This window comes from Octopus sinensis, linkage group LG3, assembly GCF_006345805.1.
Source record: "Octopus sinensis linkage group LG3, ASM634580v1, whole genome shotgun sequence".
Lineage (NCBI taxonomy): Eukaryota > Metazoa > Mollusca > Cephalopoda > Octopoda > Octopodidae > Octopus > Octopus sinensis.
Window position 1 is genome coordinate 87,417,595 of NC_042999.1, and position 24,712 is coordinate 87,442,306.

At 35.7% G+C, this 24,712-nt stretch overlaps 1 protein-coding gene across 2 annotated transcripts in view; it reads right to left on the minus strand.

The window, feature by feature from the left end:
* LOC115209084 (acetylcholinesterase) overlaps positions 1-24,712 on the minus strand; it is a 163,301-nt gene that overhangs the window by 49,656 nt on the left and 88,933 nt on the right. For both annotated transcript variants that reach the window (XM_036501131.1, XM_029777194.2), the window contains exon 2: positions 20,311-21,890. In XM_036501131.1, coding sequence (XP_036357024.1) covers positions 20,311-21,845 — 1,535 coding nt within the window. In that variant the 5' untranslated portion in view covers positions 21,846-21,890. The remainder of the gene's footprint in view (positions 1-20,310; positions 21,891-24,712) is intronic.

Below are 24,712 nucleotides of genomic sequence, written 5' to 3' on the forward strand. Positions count from 1 at the left end.
TGATTATTTCCAGGTCAATTCTGATCCAACAGATCTATCGTCAAATGCATTCCAGCTGTGACTTGGTATATCAAAGTTTACATTGTCCTATGTGTCCTTCATTATTTAAGATGATAAGGTGTGACATTGAAGGAGATTTATTTGCTATTTCTCGTAAGCTGAACATCCACATAGAGGCCTTCTTCGTTGGATTGGGTATTTAGCAGTTTTCATCAAATGAAACTTGTTCTATACACGTTTCTAGTTGTGCATTTTTACTAAGCGTACAAAAAGCAACCTCAGTTTTTCACAAGGTAGTTTTTGCTTCCAGCCATGTTCTTGTTGTTATTGTTCAGCTCCAGACCAGCTCGAACCAAGCATGGCTATGATCAAAAGCGTTTCAGTTGTGGTTATCACGTTTCTTCAGATATAGTGTATTTAGGATTACATTATCAAATCAAATATACTTCTCATTTTTTAAGACAGTAGAAAGGGAGATCTGATTGCTATTCATTTCAAGTCGAGCGATTGAATACAGATACCCTAGTTTCCATATATTGTTATGTAAATATTTTACTCTGATGACTATCTATCTATCTATCTATCTATCTATCTATCTATCTATCTATCTATCTATCTATCTATCTATCTATCTATCTACCTATCTATCTATCTATCTATCTATCTATCTATCTATCTATCTATCTATCTATCTATTTGTCTATCTATCTATCTGTGTGTGTGTATGTGTGTACCTGTTTGTCTGTGTGTCTGTCTCTGTGTTTGTTTGTGTGTCTTATTGTGTGTATGTGTGTGTGTGCGTGTGTGTGTGTCTGTAATTAGTTTAAATCAACGAGGTTCTAGAAATTATTAGAAATAGCAACCAAATCACTTTCAAATCACATTCTGTATCTTAATGAAAAACGTATTAGATAATGTGGTGTTAGATATATTAATTCTGTGCAAAAAAAAAAAAAAAAAAAAAAAAAAAACAGAGATGGTCACAGTTGAAAGTAGGTCTGCTGGATACTGCTAAGTTATTTATTGTGCTTTATCTTTGGTCTTCAGTTCTTCGAGGGAGTGATAAGGGTGTCATCATTATACACAGCATATATTGGGACATTTTTAGACATGGTTCTTCGAGAATGACCATGGTAAATTTCTTCAAGAAAGAAAGAATGGCAGTCAGAATCGAGCCCAGCTCAAGACTGGTATTTTATTGGCTCCCAAAGGATGAAAGGTAAAATTGACGTCGGCTGAATATGAACTAAGAGTGGCAGAGAGTTTGAAATATTACCGCAAAGATAACTATCTATTTCTTTATTACCCACAAGGGGCTAAACACAGAGGGGACAAACAAGGACAGACATAGGTATTAAGTCGATTACATCGACCCCAGTGCGTAACTGGTACTTAATTTATCGACCCCGAAAGGATGAAAGGCAAAGTCGACCTCGGCGGAATTTGAACTCACAACGTAACGCAGACGAAATACCGCTAAGCATTTCGCCCGGCATGCTAACGTTTCTGCCAGCTCGCCGAACGATGCTATATAATGACGCTGCCAATTGGCCGGCTTGTTTATTTGTTTACTTATTTAAATGAATTGATTGCTAGTTGTGAAGACGTTTGGATATATGACCGTTATTGATGTTTTTCTTTCTTTTATTAACAGCTAAAAACAGATTTGAAATATAGGTCATACGATTCCAGGATTACGGCTGACCAGGAACAAGACTACCACCACCACCACTACCACCACCACTATACTACTACTACTACTACTACTACTACTACTACTACTACTACTACTACTACTACTACTACTACTACTACTACTAGTTGTAGTTCATTCCTTGTCTCCAGGATCTTACACTGCATCCAATGAAGAGTTTAATGAGCCAATAATGTATTCTTTAGATGTATTTCTTATTTCTCTTCTGTATTTCTTTAGATGTATTCCTTATTTCTCTTCACACCCTCTCTTCTCTCTCTCTCTCTCTCTCTCTCTCTCAATGACATATAGACACACGCCTCACTATATGCACATGTATATGTGTATATACGTGTGTGTATGTGATTGAATGTGAGTGTGTGTGTATAAGTATGTATGAGTGTATGTAAGTATTCCATTATTCTTTTACTTCTTTCAGTCATTTGACCGCAGGCATGCTGAAGCACTGCCTTTAGTCGAACAAATCGCCCCCAGGACTTATTCTTAGTAAGCCTAGTACTTATTCCGTCGGTCTCTTTTGCCGAACCGTTAAGTTACGGGGATGTAAACACACCACAATCGGTTGTCAAGTGATAGGGGGACACAAACACAGCCACACACACACACACACACATACACACATATGAATATGTATATATATATATATATATATATATATATATATATATATATACAACACGGGGTCCTTTCAGTTTCTGTCTACCAAATCCACTTACAAGGCCTTGGTCAGCAAGAGACTATAGTAGAAGACACTTGCTCAAGGTGCCACGCAGTGGTACTGAACCCGGAACCATGCGGTTGGGAAGCAAACTTCTTACAACACAGCCACGCTGCGCCTTTATATATAATATATAAATATATATACATATATATATATATATATTGTATATATACACATAGATACGTGTATATATACATATATACACTACACTCATATTCATACACACGCACATATATGAATATATGTGTATATATATGTTTATATATATAAAATAAATATGTATATCTATAGATAGATCCATGTATATGTATATCCATACATAAATATGTGCAAATATATCTTACATATACACATGCATGTATGCATATGTATATATATATATATATATATATATATATATATATATATATATATATATATATATATATATATATATATATATATATTATATATATATATATATATATATATATATATATATATATATAAATAATATTATATATATATATATAATATATATATATAATATATATATATATATATATATATATATATATATATATATATATATATATATTATATATATATATATATATATACATATGTACACAGAAGACCATTTCCACACACACACACAAAGGCACACACACACACACACACACGCGCGCGCGCGCACACAGACACACACAAATGTACACATACAAATATAGGCATAATTTTCAATTCAGAAGGAACAGATAGTAAAATTGATTCTGTTGTAGAAAATAGGATGCAAAATAAAAAAAAAAAAAAAAAAAAATTAGGCGAAGTGTTTAGTCGCAATATCCTATTTCCTTGTCATAATTACAACCTGAAGATACATCAGACGAAAATACATGCCAGTGGGGGAAAAACAGTGATGTTTAAATATTAAAGACAGAGAATACTATCTCAAACATCTTCTCTTAAACACATAATACTTCAATTCTGTTGTTATATCGAATATTAGCAACACACACACACACAAACTAACGCAGCCACATCCACACACTCACATATATATATCTATTTTTATCTATTTACACACACACACACATACATATTATATTATATATTACATATGTCCTATATTATATATGTCAATAAAGGATTTATATTCAAACGGCTTGGCAACTGATTTTTAGTTCATCTATATATAAATAAATTATCAGTAGCTGCAAGTGTTGGTGGTGGGTATTTAATTAAAAAATAAAAACCTCATAAATATTTATAACCTTTATATTTGCAAATGAAAATTTTTGTTCTACTAGTTATTAAATCTTTAAAAAAGAGAAATGAAGAATTGTATTGTTTCTATAACATAGAAGTATTTATGAAATCTCTTGCAACAGTTTGGCGTTTTTCCCTCTTTCTCTTCACATAGGCGCAGGGCATGGCTGTCTGGTTAAGAAGTTCGTTTTGCAAACATTTGTTTTCTGTTTGAGATCCACGATGTTGGACTTGGGTTATTGTCCTCTAAAACAGCCTCAAATCAACAACGACAAATAATGCCTTGTGACTGAATTCGGAAGACAATAAACTGTACAGAAGTCCATCGTAGCGAGACGTTCGTGAGACTAAGGCTTTTGTGGATGCGAAACTTTTGGTTACTCTATGACCGGACAGTAACTTAATTTATTTAAATTAAATTTATATATATATTATATACATATTTATATATAGAGTGCGTGAGAGAGAGAGAGAGAGAGAGAGAGAGAGAGAAAGAGAGAGAGAGAAAGAGAGAGAGAGAAAGAGAAAGAGAATATATTTTTCAGTCTTTGTTTCTCTCTATTTACTCGTATACATGCACGTATATTTGATATATCTAGCCCAATCAGTTTTATTAGTTTATTTGTGTCATTATCTCCATATCTGCTCACCTTGATTCCTCCGATAGTCAGCCATGTATATATATATATATATATTATATATATATATACATCCTATCCGAAAAAGACACACTCCAAACATTACAGTTGTAATATATTTACAGGGAGTCAGGGAGTTGTTTATAATGCCGGTCATAGAGTGATCAATGGTTTCGCTTCTGTAAAGCGCTTAGCTTTATAAATGACTGTTCAGTGTCCAATGGTCGGGGAAATATAACCTCTTTTCAAACTGGAGTCTGACGAGTCGTCTATAAGGCTAAGCGATTTAGGGATGTAAAACCATTGGCCACTCTATGACTGGCAATACGATTAATTTCCTGTAAATACATTGCAACTCTTATGTTTAGAAGACACTTGCCCAAGATGCCACGCAGTGGGACTGAACCCGGAACCATGTGGTTGGTTAGCAAGCTACTTACCACACAGCCACACATGCGTATAATAAGGGATGTCCACTTAGTAGTAATCTCTTATTATACGCGTGTATTACAATTTTTTCTGAATTATATATATATATATATATATATATATATATATATATATATATGTTTGTGGGTCTATTTGTCCTCTCACCATCTCTTGACAACCGATGTGAGACAAACGGAAACGGGAAAAACATTACTTTTTCGTCTCTGTTTTTTTGTTGTAAAAATATGGCTTGTCCGTTTTCGTTTTTCATTGAGTTCTACGTCTAGTTGCAGTGTTCTGTACTCACGTATATATATTTATATATGCATGTATATATACATGTAGATGTAGGTACGTACATATATGTTTGTATGCATGCATATATTTTATTTATTACATATATATATATATATATGTTGGTGTGTTTACATCCCTGTAACTTAGCGGTTCGGCAAGAGACCGATAGAATAAGTATTAGGCTTACAAAGAATAAGTCCTGGGATCGATTTGTTTGATTAAACGCGGTGTTCCAGCATGGCTGCAGTCAAATGAATGAAACAACTAAAAGAATAAAAGAATATATACATACACACACACGCACACACACACACACGCGCGCAAACACATATATATATATACATACATACAGGTGGCGAGACGTTAGGAGAGATGTGGTCGCAGAAATTGTCTGACAACCATGACTGGGTTCTCTTGCTTGTGTGGCAGAGTCTTGTTGCTAGGCACAGGGTCTTCTAGCAGCCACTCTCTTGGCCTAGAACAGCACTACTTCCTCCAGGCATTTGATGTAGGCTTCTGTGTTGATTCTGAGGCCGTGTGGAAAGATGAATCGAGGCATAAGGTCCCCATCACTAGTGATCACTCCAAACTCCATGATGTTGACTGTATGTTTGATTTTTATCACTCTTGGTACATGTTTTAGACTCACGGTAAGCCAATAATTGTTCTGTTTGTTCATCATCTATTCGTATTGGTGCTTCCGGTGCGAATGGCAAGCAGTGCAGCATGTCATTTCCAAACTTCTGGCAGAGTGAATTGCGTCATGGTGCTGTTTTTTTCTCGCAGACGGTGTCCAACTGATGCTACTATACGATGTAGTCGACACAATCACAAACAAACAATGCGCATGCGCGAAATAAAAGATATAAAATGGTGACAATTTACCCATTGCACTCTACACACACAAAGAAACACACACACACACACACACACACAAACACACATATATATGTATGTATGTATGTATGTATGTATGTATGTATGTATATATACCTTTTCTTGTTAAGGTACAAGGTGAGCATTTTGGGGAGAGGACCCAGAACTAGATTGGCACTTCATTTTATCAAGCTCGGACCAGAGGGATAAAACACAAAAGTTGACCTCGGATATATATATATATATATATATATATGTATATATATATATATATATATATATGTGTGTGTGTGTATGTGTGTGTGTGTGTGTGTGTGTGTGTGTGTGTGTGGTGTGTGTGTGTGTGTGTCTGCGTATGTGCATGTGTGTGTGAGCACACGCGTATGTGTTTGTGTACATTTGTCTATCGTTTCAAAAACAGTAGATTTGTTCATAATTCATAACTTGCTTATTTTCTGTTCAAGAAACAGAAGTAGATAAGTACCAAACTTAAAAATAAGAACAGGAACCTTTGTAAAGGAGAAACACCATCAAGCAACAGTTAGTCCCTTAAATGAGGGGTAACTTTTGTAATTTTGAATTGCGGATTCAAAGCTGATGTGGGTTAATTAGATGACGTTTAACCAATTTTCTAGGTAATTTTGTTTTGCTGATTGCCACCCATCCCTTCAAAGTCTACCTAATTATCTAAATACATACATACATAATGCGAAAGGTGAGTGAACTGGAAGCTGTAATTGCGTAAGGTTAAATAATTGAGTATTGCCAAAATACTTAATTTTAATTGGTAGAGTGATATAAGAATTGGTTTTTACAACAATGTTATCTTCATATACAAATTCTTGCAAACAGGTTATTCGAATTTTCGTTCCACTCAAAGCTCATTTGGTTTAGTCAAATTTCGCTTCCCCACTTGTATATAACACATCCCTTTTCCACGATTAAAATATATAGGGTAAGTACACCAAACATGCAGCTATTTATAGTAAGAATGAATGCTTTTTGTTGGCAACTGTTTTCCCATCTGATATGTTAATGTTTTTCGTTTATAGAACCATGGCAAATAGTATTGGTCTGTTTCGGAAGCTTGCAATGTTTACTTAAGTGCTAACAACTTGATCTATCATATCATGTTCAATTAATAGATTCCAACACAGTTTGGAAACTTAGTCATGCTATCAGAACTCACTTGTCCCCACCACATCAACGGAAAATGGAAAATGAAAAGTTAAACAAGTTGTTAAGCCATTCTGTAGAGAAATGCGCCCAGTGCTGTAGATACAATCGTGATAATTAGCTGACTCAGACATACTTATCCCAGCTCAGTAAGTTTTCAATTGCAATATGACTTTGTGGAGACATTAGGGCTACCAACAAAAAAAAGTATTTAGATATGGGACGTTATTTTCTATGGCATCTGTTAAAGTGTCATCAAGAGTCAAGAGATGGATTGGGTATGTTGTTCGAATGTCTGATGACCTTTTATCAAAACAGATCTATTGTTAGTTGAAAGAAAGAAAAAGGAAAGAAAGAAAAAGGAAGAAAGGAGGACAGAAGAGGTGCAGGGATCTGTTGAAGGTCAATACGAAGAAAATGTAACATCGACTTCAACAGCTGGGAAGAAAATACTAATGTCCGAAACCTCTGGAGATCCATCCTCTGTGAAGGAACAACTACATTCGAGACAAACAAATGCGAAGATCTGGAAGAAAAACGAAGGAGATGCAATTCCAACCAAGACCAGATCTATCTCAAGGAACAACTTGTCCAACTCGCAGAAGATCCTTCATTGCTTAAATTAGACTTATCGGCCACCTTCGAGTGCACCAACAACCCAAAATAGACTAGAACAAAGCCCATCATTCTCTAAAGAAAGAGGGATAGGCACGACGATTAAAGTGGGAAAAATATATCTTTTCGCTTGGATCAATGTTTCTTTTCGATCGTTTACTTTAGTATTCAGAAGGTTGTTGGTAGTCTGGGGGTGTAGTACAGTATACAGGCAACTGATAAGTTGATGAGGAACTTTATTTTAGAGACAGGAAGTTTACAAATCAATGGTGATGCTAGTGGCACAGTTGGAGTGTATGCTGCTCGGGTCATCCCTTAAGTTTGCAGCCTCCGCCCTCTATACAGGCTTATACAACAGGAGGACTGTCCTATCACCCGCTCCCTAGCTACATTACTGTTTAGTATGAGTTTCTAATTGTTCATCATCATTGTGAAGATGTTACAATAGACCATCGTCTGCTAAAAACACCTTGTCATTTTGAAAGAATAGCAATTACGTTTTCTACTTCTGCTTTTATTCTTCTGAACATAAAATATTATAATGAAAAAAAAGTGGCAAATTATCAAATCTCGCTGCCGCCGCCGCCGCCTCCTCCTCCTCCTATTTCTATCACAATTTATTTTCACCTTTTTAGGACACTAAACTGCATGTTAACTTTATAGTTCTACGATGTATTTTGATACACGATTTCGTATGCTTGTAAAGGAGGTATTACAGGGCGGTGAGCTGGCAGAAACGTTAGCACACTGAGCGAAATGCTTAGTGGTATTTCGTCTGCGGTTACGTTCTGAGTTCAAATTTCGCCGAGGTCGACTTTGCCTTTCATCCTTTCGGGGTCGATTAAATAAGTACCAGTTACGCACTGGGGTCGATATAATCGACTTAATCCGTTTGTCTGTCTTTGTTTGTCCTCTCTGTGTTTAGCCCCTTGTGGGTAGTAAAGAAATAGGTATTACAACGCTTAATATCAATATCTATTGGTAATCTACAACAGCTTGAAGTTTTAGGAGATTATTAGAAATGTCATGTTATAATATTAAAACATAGCCCAAGAAGCCAACGTTGTTACAACATGTATCCTTATCACGAGGGTACTAGTTTTTACCGCGTGATAACACATTCAGCGTTTTGAAATACCGGTTTTATGTAAGCTGCCCTGATCTAAAAGCGATGGAACTCATATTCTTTCGGATGTGTAAATCCTTTTCAAGTGTATAAGATAAGAACAGTTTGGATAAATATACGACTAATATGAAATGCTCCAGATCTTGAGTCTTTCCCCCTGTTTTATTTTCATCAACAACATATTATATAAACCGTCTCTGATTTCACATTAAAGTTATTATGAGTCTCTTCAAAGATCTTTCTAAGAAACACTCTTCTCGTAAGTGCTATTAAGAATTTCTAATGAGACATTACTAAAGACTTCAGCTACATAAGTTTCACATGTAAGAAGAACTGAACTCAATAACAAGCAAACGAAACATTCGTCAAGATGTATAGAGCTCTATTGCTTACAGCAAATATATGTTTATATACTACCTTCTAATACTTTGAAAGACTAGAGTAGTGGAAGTTAAGTACTGACTGTGTGCACAGCGTTAGTGATAACGTGTAAACCGTCAATCGTACTGCTGGTAATTCGATAATCCATGTAATTCGATTCTGTTAATTTTAAGAACCTGATACTTCTATCGTCAGTGAATTATACAATATGTTGTAATATGTCATAATTTATAATGGAAACCCGGTACTCAGCTTAGCACCACTGTGCTGTATGTTGGGTTAATGCTAGTTGAACATTATACAGTCCGCTGAAAAAAGCGAAAGATCGCCGTTTCTAACTAGTGTCTACATTCAAACTAATCACTCACTCATCCCTAACTAATACTATTTAAATTGCAAATCTTTTGAACCAAGTACAAGGTCTCTGTTATCTGAAGCCCAAATTCATCTCATTAAAGAAGATTCCACAATGATGTACACCGTAAATCAGATTATTAATAAAAGCAAACGTTTTATTAATAACCTTGTTTCAGCATAGTTATTCAACAATCGACCTACGAGCGAACTAAAGAGTCTCCACGTTGTCATACATCCTACTAGAAGCAGCAGCTTAATATTCATGGGATCCTTGGATAGTTATGGCTGGAATGCTTTGAATAATGCTTTTGATTATAAGTTCGTTCGATTAGGGCTGGTCTGTGGCTAAATCAATGACAACTGCATTAGATTCACATTATTACAACGGACTAAACTTATAGGAACGTTCCAGAACGATTCAGAGCTTATGCAAATGTAACAATTACTGTCGTAGGAATCGTTACCGCAGTTAAAAATGTCCTTTTCTCTTAAAATACTCAAATATAGGGTGGCCCAAAAGTAGGTTTACAGTTATTCAACTATCTTTTCGCATTCATATATTAACAGTTTAGATCTTAATTATATAAAAAAAAAGATATGAAACCATTATTCTATGCTAATTTAGTTAATTGTAAGATAGAAATTTAAACGTAATATGTTTTAAAAGAAATTTAAAGTACCTACGTGATAACTATAAACCTACCTTTGGGCCACCCTAAATACGAGAGGTATACATTTTCATTAACAAATTTTCAACTGCTTACAGACATACGTATACATACGAGCACGTTCACACGCACTCGACACATGCATGCGCGCAAACACATACACACACACGCACGCACACACTTACGACAAACAAATTCTATACAGTGAGTAAATTTACACCTCCTACCGTCCCCTCAAACATATAATTTGTTAACTCCTACTCTAAAACTACTTTGGTCTTACAATCCCCAGAGAGAATATATGAGTCTAGCAATCAAAGGATCGTGATTTCGGCTTAGTTAGGTTTCTTTCATCTTGTGTGATTAAGTTAAAACCTTGCTCAATCTCTTAGGGCGACAGTATGTATGTATGTATGTATGTATGTATGTATGTATGTATGTATGTATGTATGAATAGAAAGATAGGTATATTTACGTGTCTGTCTGTCTGTCAATCTATCTGTCTATCTATCTATCTATCTATCTATCTATCTATCTATCTATCTATCTATCTATCTATCTATCTATCTATCTATCTATCTATCTATCTATCTATCTATCTGCCTGTCTGTCTGTCTGTATGTCTGTCTGTCAGTTTGCCTATCTACATCTCTGTCTGTCTGTCTCTTTCTCTCTCTCTCTCTCTTTATCTATCTATCTATCTATCTATCTATCTATCTATCTATCTATCTATCTATCTATCTATCTATCTATCTACGTACGTACGTACGTACGTACCTACCTACCTACCTACCTACCTACCTACCTACCTACCTACCTACCTACATACCTACCTACCTACCTATCTTCCTACTTACATACCTACCTATTTGCTTGCCAGCCTGCCAGCCTGTCTGTCTGTCTGTAACCATACTAAATCATCTGGTGTTACAGATATAGCTTTTAGTGTACGAGGAAGCTTGCATACGTCAGCTGCTACATAATATGTTAGATCGTCATGTTTATTCTAGCGGTTTATAGCTGCCAAACAGTTTAGAACAAAACTAGGAATATTTTCTGGAATAGAAAAAGAAAAATGTATACATTCTGCTGTGCAAGGTGTAATTTTCCTCCTTTTTCTATCTCTCTCTTTTTTTTGCCTCACAGTTCTCTCTCGCGTATACATTCAAATATATACCCTACTTCCATGTTATATAACTTGAGTGAGGTGATGAACCATAACTTTCGAGTATAAAGTATGGTACATTATATATATATATATATAATATATATATATATATATATACATGTGTGTGTGTGTGTGTGTGTGTGCATATACATATATTATACAAGAATGTTTCTACCTTTTATATGATGGGTAACGCTACGGGTAATTTCATAAAAGTTAAATTATAGGTGTTGTATGTATGCCATATTTCTTGATATTACTCATGGTAATAGAAGTGTATTGATATCGGTTTCAAACTTTGGCACAAGGCCAGACATTTTATAGGAGAGAGTAAGTTGATTACATCGACCACACTACTTAACTGGTACTTAATTTATCGACCTGGGCGGAATTTGAACTCAGAAATTAAAGACGGACGAAAATATTTTGCCCGGCGCGGTAACAGCTTTGCCAGCTCAGTGTGTATTAACATCATTGTAGGAATTGTAGTGATATATTAATTCGGAACTGTTTACTATAAATTCCTACGTTAGCGAATACCATAGTGATTAATGTTTATTCGAAACGCAATAAAGGAAAATTTTTATGACATTAAGCATTGCATACATACACATATATAATATTGAAATATTCTTTCAAAGAAAGATCCATGAAATTTGTTTTTTTGGGAGGGTATCTAAGAGCAGAAAGGTCTGTAAGCCTATAATTCTTTTTATTTTCTGGGTTTATAGATAGAGATTGTGCCCCTTGGCCTTTGTAGATCCTTTTAAATCAGTGAAAGTTATGCTATTGTCAGTTATCAAGTCGCTGGAGGCTGAAACATTTTCTGGATCTGAAGAGCCAGTCGATGAAATAATGTCCTGTCTATGTTTGAAAGTTCCCTAAGACAGGTGAAGGAAAGAGAGAAATAACTCATAGGAGACTGATTTGTGCACTTGAAAGAAATGAAGAAAAGACTGCCCTAAAGATACCCGATGGCCAAGAGGTGTCAAACGAATTAAGCCTTATTAGTCAAGGATGATATGACGTACTACTTAATATCACTATACTACTGTATATTAATTTCCATAGCAGTTGTTGTAACTAACAAATTTGAACAATGGAGCCAGCAATGAATACTGTACTTCATTGTAACTACAATGTCGATATCTAAAATATGAACGTTGTACAGCGTCGTGGTAAATCACACAATCGTATTGTTTAGGTAGGCGATGCCAAGAATTTGTCTTCGCGCAGTGCGTTTTGGGAAAGCGAAAGTATGCTAAAGGTATGAGTTGGACTCAACAAATATTTGTCAAGTAGGCAGTGCTGTTACTGCATTTAACTACAAGCTGTACCACACTTTGGTACCTGTGTACTGATAAGGGGGTGGATAAATGAGGGGTTCGTATCTAAGTTTACGAATCGATTAGCCAGGGAATGAAGTGCAATGTCCATTCCTATTTTCTGAGGCTCCTAAATTGTTAGAGGGCAAGGTTTCCTTGTGACCTTGGCTAAATGCATGAAACAGATTAGGTTCTACTAAAGACACACAAACACTAGGTGGTAGTAATAAATAAGGTAACAAATTAGGTCTAAAACCCAGTAATAAGCACAGTCGATTTGACTGGCTTTCACACAATTCCCGTCTAGCCGATTTCACTCGCAAAGCATGGTTCAAACCGAAACTATGGTAGAAGTCACTTGACGAAGATGCCATGATGTGGGATCGAGCCCGGTAACACATGATTGCAAAGCAAATTTCTTAATCATATAGCCATACCTTCTCTTATCATTGGTAATGTGGTACGGAACGCCGTATCATTGCACCTCTCCCAATGAAGTTAATGTATCTTTTTTGGAAGAACACTTTCGCACGGTGTTTTCAATTCTAGTCATGTATTTACGTAATAAGGAAGCTAGTGTTTATGTTGCTTGCTTTCGACATTGACACAGATATCAGATAATTTAGAAGATAGATATAATCTAGTGAAATATCTATGCTTTTTACGATGTAACTATTCAGTATTTAGTTTTAATACACCGTGTTATTTTAATCTGGCGTTGATATGTAAACGTATACACCAATGCATGGATTAGTCAACTGAAGTAAAGACACATATTTATACATATGTGAACGTACACATATACATATGTATACACACACACACACACACACACACTCACACACACACACACACACACACACACACTATCTGATACTGAATGTTTCTACCCCATTTATTTGTAGTTATGGACCTACTACTGTTTGAACACAATTCTTAAATATTAATAATCCTGTCGTAAAATGCGCTCATTTTCTAGCCATTACTTCTAATTACTACCCCTTTTATTACACAATCGCACTGTTATGCCGCTAGAGATATTTCTATCTATACACCCGTTCAAAATTTCATCGTCTTTGTCTCGTGTGGATTGAGACGAACATACAAAACCATATATCATATATATTCTAATTCAGCGTTTCCTATTGAAAGATTCCCAAATAATCGCATCGTAAAATAAATATAAATTTACAGTTCTCTTTTGCTTTTCGGAGTCAGTCAATTGAGCTCTACTATCTGAATTTGATTTAACCTGTTCAAAATCCACCATTTTGTCGCATTTTATATTTTCTCCAGTAACTTTTTCTACAAATTTAGGATAGTTACTTCTAAATCTGGAGTTAATAACCATTACAAAAATGATAAAGCTTTCATCCCTTTGAAATAATTATTTATTTATTTAAGTGACACAATTCTGCTATATCATATGATAGATTTTTGACTCGTACGATAAAAGAAATATTGAAGCGTTTCATCTTATATACTTAAAAGCTTAATTAAATTGTAACATTTTCACTATCATACATTTCAGCTATTTATTTTCCTCGGTCATTATGTCACACCTTTTTCTTTTTACTCCAACGACATCTAAATTAATGATATACCAATATATATTCACAACAGGCGTAAAAAAATATCTAGAATGCTATAGGTGGAACAACTAAAGAAGCTGTTTATCTAGAAACCCCTAGCTGAGAAATGTTTTGAGGTTATGATGTAAAGGCACTTATTTAAACACCACAGTGTATTTTATTCGTGGCTCTCTACGGTTCACCACCGTCTTCCCTGTGTACATTGAATATAAAGGAAACGTTGTCAAGAGGTTAAATCGATTCATAATGATATGCTACTGATAATCACATAAACCAGTATACTCTGTTTCAGTCGGGCAGTTGGCGACCAAACTGGTAAAATCTCCTTTGTGTCTCATCCTGGTGCATGGAGGGTGAACAGACACCCTGTCAGGATAAAATGAATACTTGTATACAAGGACACACGAGAACAAGGAATCAATGGCTTTTATTAAGGCTTGTGAGTCTAGTACTGTTTAACCTCTTGGTAATCCCTTACTTCCGGTTATCTATTTTAAATCCTGCCTTTACTTAGGCCACGAGAGAGAGAGAGAGAGAGAGAGAGAGAGAGAAAGAAAGAGAGAGAGAGAAAAAGAGAGAAGCTCTTTGGTAAATATAAGGATTACCCAGCGAAGTTTAAATGAGGTCTGGCTAGGATTATCAAGAGTTCATCTTAACTATCATTCATTTCTTTCCATAGAGAGAAAATGCAGTATTGACTGCTGAGTGATGTTACTCCTGTCGCATTGTCGGAAACTAAGGACGGGTGCCATTTATTTATTAACAAGGGATACAGATTTTCATGACAAGCTTATTATCTAAATCTTTTCCTTCGGACAGACAAGCGTGTTTTGCAATAATTGCAGCTGACAGTTTTATTAGAAACACCAGCTCTTATTGCCATCGGCATATTAGGCTACGTAATAATATGTTTAAATTATAAATATAAATCTAGCTTTAATCTTGTCTTTCTGTGGTATCTTTAATCATTCATGAAAAAATTAGCAAGTCCTTGTAAAAAGACTATATCTGAGTTCCTTGTGTGACACCTAGAACACTTATGTTTAGCTGACGAGGCATCCTACATTGTGGAACTAATAGCCAAATTTTCTCAAGTTGCAGTCTATTGTCTTAAAAAAGAAAGGACACATTGCATAATGTAATCGAAGATATCCAAAATGATAGGATGGTCACGGATAGAATGGCTTTGATTAACCCGGGACTGAACGACAATAACGAATGTCGTTATTCATATATTTACATATATTTAATGTTCTCTAAGCAGCAGCAGCAGCAGCAGCAGCACAGCAGCAGCAGCAGCAGCAGCAGCACCAGCACCAGCACCACCAGCAGCCGTTCAAGATGTACCTGGAGATCTCCATTTCCAGCGATTTCGAGGGCCACCTCCCAGTGGTATCGGGCGTCAGCGAAGAGCCCTCGACTACAACAAGACAACTAAAATTTCTTTTCTCCCAAGGTCTGGGGTCTCCCGCCCCTAAGCCCTAGACCATCACCTAATCACCCTTACCCGTCTTGTTGCTTAACAACAGCAACAACAACAACAGCACCACCAGCAGTACTACCACCACCACCACCAGCAGTACCACCACCACCACCACAAGCAGTACCACCACCACCTACAACAACAACAAGAACAACAAGCTAAAAGAAGACTCTATATGTATTCACTGAACATGCTACATTTAAGAAGTGGCCATATCTTCCTTTCCTCATATCACATATCTAACAAAGGAAGAACGCATCGAATAATGTGGTCCAAAAGCGCTTGATGATCAGAGCAAGAACACCTTTCATCATCGGTTTTCTGAAGTATTTTTTTTACTTGAAATGAAAACGCTAAACACGATAACGATATCGCGCAGATAAATACACACTGACACCTCCACACACACACACACACACACACACGCCCCCACATCAAACATGTGCACGTACACAGATATTTATAGCTTGATTACTTGTGTGCGTAACTCTTATATTGTGAGATGATACGACTAGACAACACGGTTAAAAACAGAACCGGAGAATTATAGGTGACTGACGTCACCAGCTGGGAAACGTGAAATACGTTACCCGTAGCATAACGACTATTCCAAACATCATTCGTATATTTTAGTTGTAATGAGCTAAATTTAGATAAAAACACAGAGTTTCCCCCCTCTTCAGCAACAAAAATAGCAGCTCTCTAGTGTCTAGAGAATAGAATATTGCTTCGTCATAACTGACTTTATATTAACATCTCAACAGAAAGTGGAGGAATAATTTGACGATGAATCAACTTGCTATGAAATAAGACCTATAGAAATCTACAAAGTCATCTTTAATTTCTAGTAAGAATTTGTTATTAGATCCAAGACAGCCTCAAACAAATGGACTTGTCATGTCAATGATTAGTTGTCTAGATTTAAAACGGTACAGTGTGATTTGGCGGTTGCTATTTCAAGACGGTCGATCCACTATGTACAGTTTCCGCCGTTAACTCATTTCTACTAGGACTGTTCTGTTGGTAACATAGAGTTAATTGGTATTATTAGTTCCCTTAATAACGTAGCGAACCGGCAATATCGTTAGCATGCCAGACAAAATGCTTAGCAGCATAAATCTGGCATTTTCTACTTAGTTCAAATGCTGCCGAGGTCGACTTTGACTGTTTTCCTTTCAGGATCGATAAAATAAGTACCAGTTGAGCACTGAGGTTGATGTAATCAACTTTCCCTCCCCTCAAATTTACTTGCCTTGTGTCAAAAAATCAAAGAGAATTATTAGTCCCTTACTATGTGATCATGTGTTTTCGTTGTGTTTCTATTCTGTCATATATCAAAGTCTATAACTGCCATATTGTAATGTTTCCAGCACTATGTCAAGTTTAAGTCTAAAACACTTAACCCTAAACTACGAGGTCTTCCTAGTTCTCAGAAAACATCACAGATGGTATAATTAACAACTGTAAATTTGGCGAATATTTCGGCTTCTAGTTGTTATGTTCAATTTTACCCAGAGTTACCTGTGATAAACCAACGTCATACAAGGAGGACGGGAAAGAGAATTAGTAATCCATCGCTTAATCTAACGAAATCAAATATATGCACTGCTCTTATGGCTTCTTTTGATTCAGAAATAAAATGAGCTTCATAAATAATTTTTTCTGAGTATATGAATAATTAGCACTACAATTTCAAAATCGAGCGTAAAAATACATGAACAATATATGAAGACGAGTTTATATTGGAAACTCCAAGAAAATGAAATCTCATCTCAGGTATATCAATTACAGAAAAAAGTTGTTCGGTGCGAATAAGCGATATGATGTATTATTTCGATGTAGATTGTTAACTGAATATTGACCTACAAACTTCACGATATCCGACTAGTTATTTTATGACTTGATTTAAAATGAAATTAGATGTAGCTTAAATAAAGTAAATAGTAATATAGTAAATTTAAACAAGAATGGTTTTATAAAGATTTAGTTATTTGTTTATTCTATCTAACTGTTCTTTATTTACTTTTCCCATCCTAATAATTTCAGAGGAGTCAGATGGAGATTCGAAAGCTTACTGAGGTTGAAATCTCCGTAAAATTAACATTTTATTATTATTATACGTATATATATCAATAAAGCTGGGAAGGTAGTATATATATACGACTGAGTAGACAAACGAAAGAAGGGCACTCAACACATTTATTGTGAGTTATATGTATGGATCAAAATAGTTTGAATCAAACTGTTTTGATCCATATATATATATATATATATATATATATATATATGCGTTATTTTCCTTCTTTTCTTTTGTTGTTTCAGTCATTGGACTGCAGCCATGCTGGAACAACACCGTGAAGGATTTAGTTGAGCAAATCGACCCAAATGCTTATTTTAAGTTTGGTTCGCTGTCTCTTATTTGCTCTGTTTATCGAGCCGCTACAGTACGGGGTATAACCGAGCCAATACAGGATGCCAAGCAGTAAAGGGCCAAATACAAAGATCACACATGCACACGCGCGCGCACACACACACACAGACAGAGTGACCCATACTCTGAGTCAGAACTCATAATGTAAAAAGGGACGAAATGCCGCTAGGCATTTTATCCGACGTGTTAACGATTCTACTAGCTCACTACCTTACTAGTCTGATGCTAGTTCTCTCGTGATCAGAGATGTATCAATGAGCGTTGAAATTCGTCTGACACTTTTTTAGAAAATCTATTACGTACACGCAATTTCTAAGTGACCTGAGGTAATAAAGAATAAAATTGTTTCACTTAGTGATACCAGAAAGCGCCCCCAACGGACTTGATTTCATGATGTGGTCGTAACGTAAAGAAAAAAGAAAAGAAAACCAAAATAAAACAAAAACAAATCAAATAACAAGGGGACTAGAGACTTGGAAGAACCTTGGAAAGAAGTTCACAACTTCAAACCCCAGCCGTCTCAAACTAACATTACTCAAGCTAACATTACTTCAAGATGAAATTTGGGGGAAGGGATTGTCGATTACATTTACTCCAGTATACAACTGGTACTTATTTTATCGACCCCAAAAGGATGAAAGGTAAAGTCGATCTCGGCAGAATTTGAACTAAGAACGTAGCGACGGGTGAAATACTGCTAAGCATTTCGTTCAGCGCACTGACAATTCTTCCAGCTCGACGCCTTCTTTACTGATTTAGAAAATTATTTATAATTAGTGCATGACCTAGTGTTTATTCTAAATTAAAATACATATTAGTTCTTAGTCGTTTTTCTATCTATATACAGCATTATATATACTAAACAACAAGTAGGACATTTTTACAATCTGCGTTGTGTGTATAGAATAATTCTAAGGAATTTAACATCTTTGTAATTGGGGCGCCCCAGAGATCCTCTTGCATACGTTCATCATTAATGACAAACGGTTCAACAACGAAATTAATTCTAAAATGACTGTTAGAAAATAATCCTTTAACTACATTCTGAAATGATGGATTTTTCCTTCCCGAGCCATGCCTGGCTCATAAGGGCCGGTTTCCCGGTTTCCTTGGCGTATGGGTTCCCCACCTGGACGGGATGCCTGTCCGTCACAAGTGAGCTGCAAGATGCAGGAGGACAGAGTGAGAGAAAGTTGTGGCGAAAGAGTCAGCAGAAGTTCGCCATTACCTTTTGCCAGAGCCGCGTGGAGTTTAGGTGTTTCGCTCATAAACACACACATCACCCGGTTTGTGATTCGAACCCGCGATCCCTCGACCGCGAGTCCGCTGCTCTAACCACTAGGTCATGTGTCTCCACAAAATGATGGATTGGAGGAAACTGAAGTGAATAGTGTCCGTGAGTCGTTTAGGTTTCTTGTGTATTGGGAAAGATTCGAGTTAAAACAATAACAGATTGGTAGATAGCTACATTGTATTTCTTAAGAAAGTAACTTATTAAAATTTAAGACAGAATAACGAATATTTATTATTAAGCTTTCTTCAGAGAAATTTTAAAATGGTGATTCAAGTTTTTCTTACCATTTTGTAATAAATTGCTTTTTAAAGACGAAACTTTCTATTTTCTTAAGTGATAGTTTTATGTCTTTAACAACCTTGTTGAGGAATATTTATGTGTATGTACGCACATAAATACACATGCATACATACATGCATACACACACATACACGCACACACACACACACACGCACACACACACTTTTATACATATGTACATATACATAGAGGGAGGGACAAAGCAACGGAGATGAGGGAATTTGCGAATCAAATCGGAAGTTATGTTACAGACCGAGAGATTTCACAAAATTATGATTTAATTAGAAATTACGCTTACAACACAAAAAACAAAAAACAGGCGAAAAAAAAAAGAAAAAATCAAAACAAGCAAAACTTTAACTAAAACTATAAAAGTACGATATAAGCTCTACTGGAACAAGAACAGATCGTTTATTAAATAAAAAAATAATAAAATAACGACAACATGAGAACGTAATTTGCCGTACTTACCCAGTCTTTGCATAATTAGTCCAAAAACGCATCATTTTCTTACTCAATTCGACTTCATTGTCTAAAAAGTTTTTGCTACGATCCACGGGGGATCCGAAGATATATTCAATTTCTGCTGCGTGATATGCACCAACCCATTTCGGCCATGGAGACTGCGATGGAATTTGAGTGAAGTAATAATAATAAACTTTTTCTCCCGCGTTCGAGTATGCTTCTGCCAATTGATTCACTTGGCAGAGGAAATTATAGTCAGTAACTAATTGGTCAAGTTTATTTCTGTTAGATATTTTGTCATCGGGATTCTCCCAATTTGTATACTGGTATAAAACTGCATCTCGCCCGAAGGAGTTAAGTTTCGTTGGATATTGAGGGTAGTATTCAATCAACGTATCCGAAAGTATACGAAATATTTCTTTGCTAATTAGAGCGTTGGTCTCTATATCAAAAATGTCTTTACGGAAATATGCAAGAAAATATGTTCCTTCGTTTTTATTAGATCCTACTAAAAGAGGCACTCTTTTAAAATTTTGTGTGGCTAATGATATTTCCGGAGTCTCAACAAGGAATGTTCCATCAACGATTAATACGAAAGGGAATTGAGATATACCTTCAACAACATACCATACATAGTCTGGAAAATCTTTGGCTGGTTGTGCTTTTAGACATTTATAAATATCCCAAGCTGTATCCACCGGAGAGCATTTGAATTTTTCAGCGAGTACCTTGGATCGCCTGAAGGCCTCTTCTCTACTTATAACTGCCCACGGACATGTTAAACTTCCACTTTGTAAGATAGCTCTGTCAAACTTTGATCGACTGAGTGGAGAAACTAAATGAAAAGCGACACTTGCAGCACCGGCGCTTTCGCCAAATAATGTAACGTTTCTAGGATTTCCACCGAAATTTCTTATTTCACGTTGTATCCAGTCTAAACCCATGAGCTGATCAAACATTCCAGCATTCCCAGGCGCTTCGGGTATGCCTAATGCAAGAAATCCTAAAACACTAACACGATATTGTATCGAAACTACAATCACATCATTTAAAAGAACTAAATATGATGGGTCATATATATCTAAAGTTGATGTACCGCTATAGAAGCCACCTCCGTAGATCCAAACAAACACCGCTTTGTTCTTGATTGGTTTCTTCACTTTGGGAACATAAACGTTTAAATATAAGCAATCTTCTGAGCGAGGTGTATTGGCATGCCAAACATTTTCTCCAGAGAAATTTTTGAAGATTTTGTCAAATCCCTGCATGCAGGAATTCGGTTTCACAGTTGCATTAAAAATCCCTGACCAAGGATCATTGGGTTGTGGATGCCTAAAGCGAAGGTTTCCGAGTGGTGGCTTAGCGAATGGAATGCCATAATATACATCCACTTGCTTTCCATCTACATTTTTGCGGAAACCTCGCACTTTACCTTTCGATGTGGTGACTATGGGATCTTGTGAAGCATCTGCTCTCATAAACAAACACAAAATATAGACTCCGAGAACAAGCAAGAAGTCTGTATAGCGACCTAAATCCATAATGGCGTCATCCAGATGCTGAGATGCTTTCCTGGCTTTTCTCACCTGCAAATAGAAAAAACAAAATAAATACATTAGATTAATGCCTTGAAATTCATTTGTTGTGTGTATGTGTGTGTGTGTGTGTGTGGTGTGTGTGTGTGTGTGTGTGTGTTTGTGTGTGCGTGCGTGTGTGTGTGTGTGTGTGAGCGCGCGTATATGCATGTGAAATATATAAATGGAAAAAATGAATTTTGTATCTACCCATATACAAAATGTGTATAGTTACCGTATGATTAGTCTATCTATCTATCTATCTATCTATCTATCTATCTATCTATCTATCTATCTATCTATCTATCTATCTATCTATCTATCTATCTATCTATCTATCTGTCTATCTATCTATCTATCTATCTATCTATCTATCTATCTATCTATCTATCTGTCTATCTATCTATCCTTCTATATATATGTATGTGTGCGTATGTGCTTGTATACACACACACACACACATACACACACATATTAGATATACACCCATATATCTAATATGAGTGTATATACAAATATGAGTGTATTAGATGTACATCCATATTTATAAAGTATCACCTAAATTGTGAAGGTGTGTGGCTTAGTGGTTAGGGTATTCGGCTCGCGATCGTATGGTCGCAAGTTCGACTCCCGGCGGCGCGTTGTGTCCTTGAGCAAGACACTTTATTTCACCGTGCTTCAGTCCACTCAGCTAGCAAAAATGAATAGTATCTGTATTTCAAAGAGCCAGCCTTTGTTACACTCAATGTCATGCTGAATCTCCATGAGAAATATGTAAAGGGTTACACGCCTGTGAAGTGCTCAGCACGTCAATCTTACGAGCAAGCTGTTCCTTTGATTGTATCAGCTGGGACCCACGTCGTACCCGACAGAATGCTCCTTTCACCTAAATCAGGTACACGTACACACAAATATATGTTCAGCCCTTGATCAACCCTGATAAGCAAAGTTAAGGTAAAAGATATTCCGGCTGCCACAATATAATCTTTTTGATGGTATCCAGGATTATCCAATGTAATCATACTTTTAGTTTTTAGGATGGTAGGGTGTGATATCAACGTGATTTATCAATTATTTCTTAGCAGACTGTAGCATATGTGTACTTACATACAAGCATACATACATACATACATACATACATACATACATACATACATACATACATAAAACATAAATACATACAAAAATACCCTACTGTTGATGTTGAAATCCCAATGAAAGAGCCTTGGATCTAGGTTAGAAACCGGTTCTTTCTCTATTGGCAATGAATCTTGAAATAAACTAAATAATGACATACATACACACTCACACTCACACACACGTGTGTGTATGTGTGCACTTGCGTGTAAGTACTAATATCTAGTATAGTTATTAACACGGTAAGTGTCAAGAATCGGTGGAGAACCATACCAAAAATATTTATCAACGTCCCCTCACAATACAAGTTTTATTAATGTTGTAGTTCATCTTGCTTCGCATCCCTCTGAGATAGAATAACAGATATGGACCACTTCAAGAGACTACAAACCTCTTTCCTACAAATCTGTGGCCTTATGCCAAGTTAGAAATCAATATATTTATATGCATGGGTTTATCTGTGAGTTCAGATAGACATAAATTTATAACATGCAATTAAATGCAGTCTACACAAAGAAACAGGGGGCGCGAAATCAAATAAAAGATATTCAATAGGCGTAAAGTTCTCTGACATTCAACTAGAGATATATTAAACTGTGATGTTGTCGTGATCAGAATTATTGTATTACCTTTACATGTTGATTACATTGTTTTGCATATAGATAAATATTTCATCCGTTGAAAGGCTTAATGTAATCAATATATTAATTGTATGTTACAAGCAGAGTGGAAACGGACATGAACATTCTGTTCCAAGCAGAAACTCATTACTAACAGTTTCTAATGTAAACAATAAACTTCACAACGATTGTTATCACAAAAGTGAAGGTTAAACGGCGCAATATTTAGGCAAAAGACATCCATTTGACTTTCTAGATTAGATTAAACATTCAAATCAAATGCCAAATCACTTTGTGCTTGAGTCGAGAAAAATGTTAGCTAACATATCATCAAATGTAAAAAGAGTGTTGTCATTTTGCGAAAAATTCATCTTCCCTGTTCCGCTTATACGAAGACAGTTTTATGTTATCTGGCGTGAGAATAAGTGTTCTCCACTTTCTCAGAAATATAGTCATAAATATATATAACTGTTTGGCATGTTATATCAAAATCAAAATCTATAAACATTCCATTGGTTGTTAATTATTTGTATATTTTACAAAATGGATAATAAACATTATGTTCTTTCTTCGTGTGAATATTATTTTCTGTAAGCACTATTTATTACAATGCTTTAAACAACAGTTATAAACCTCACGACTTTTCTTGAGATTTGTCTGTAAGTACTATATGAAAAACAATGTATAATGTTCAACTTATTTTTCAAAGATGGCCGTCGTTTTATCAGAGAGAAACTTCAGCAATGGCTTATTTTTGTTTTATTTATTTTATATTTTATTGCAGTTGGTGAATCACTGGGTCACTGAATTTCTAATGGCGATTCACAAGGGAGAGTCTGCGACACGTTGCAGGATAAATATCACGAAGGTCTTTGCTCGAAGGAACGTGATAAGAATAAATGTACACATTAATACATACTGACATATATGGTCAAAAATTTCCTCTAAAACTATAACGAGAAAGAGAACACACACACACACACATACAAACACACACACACACACATACACACACACACATATATATATATATAAATCTATATCTATCTATCTATCTATCTATCTATCTATCTATCT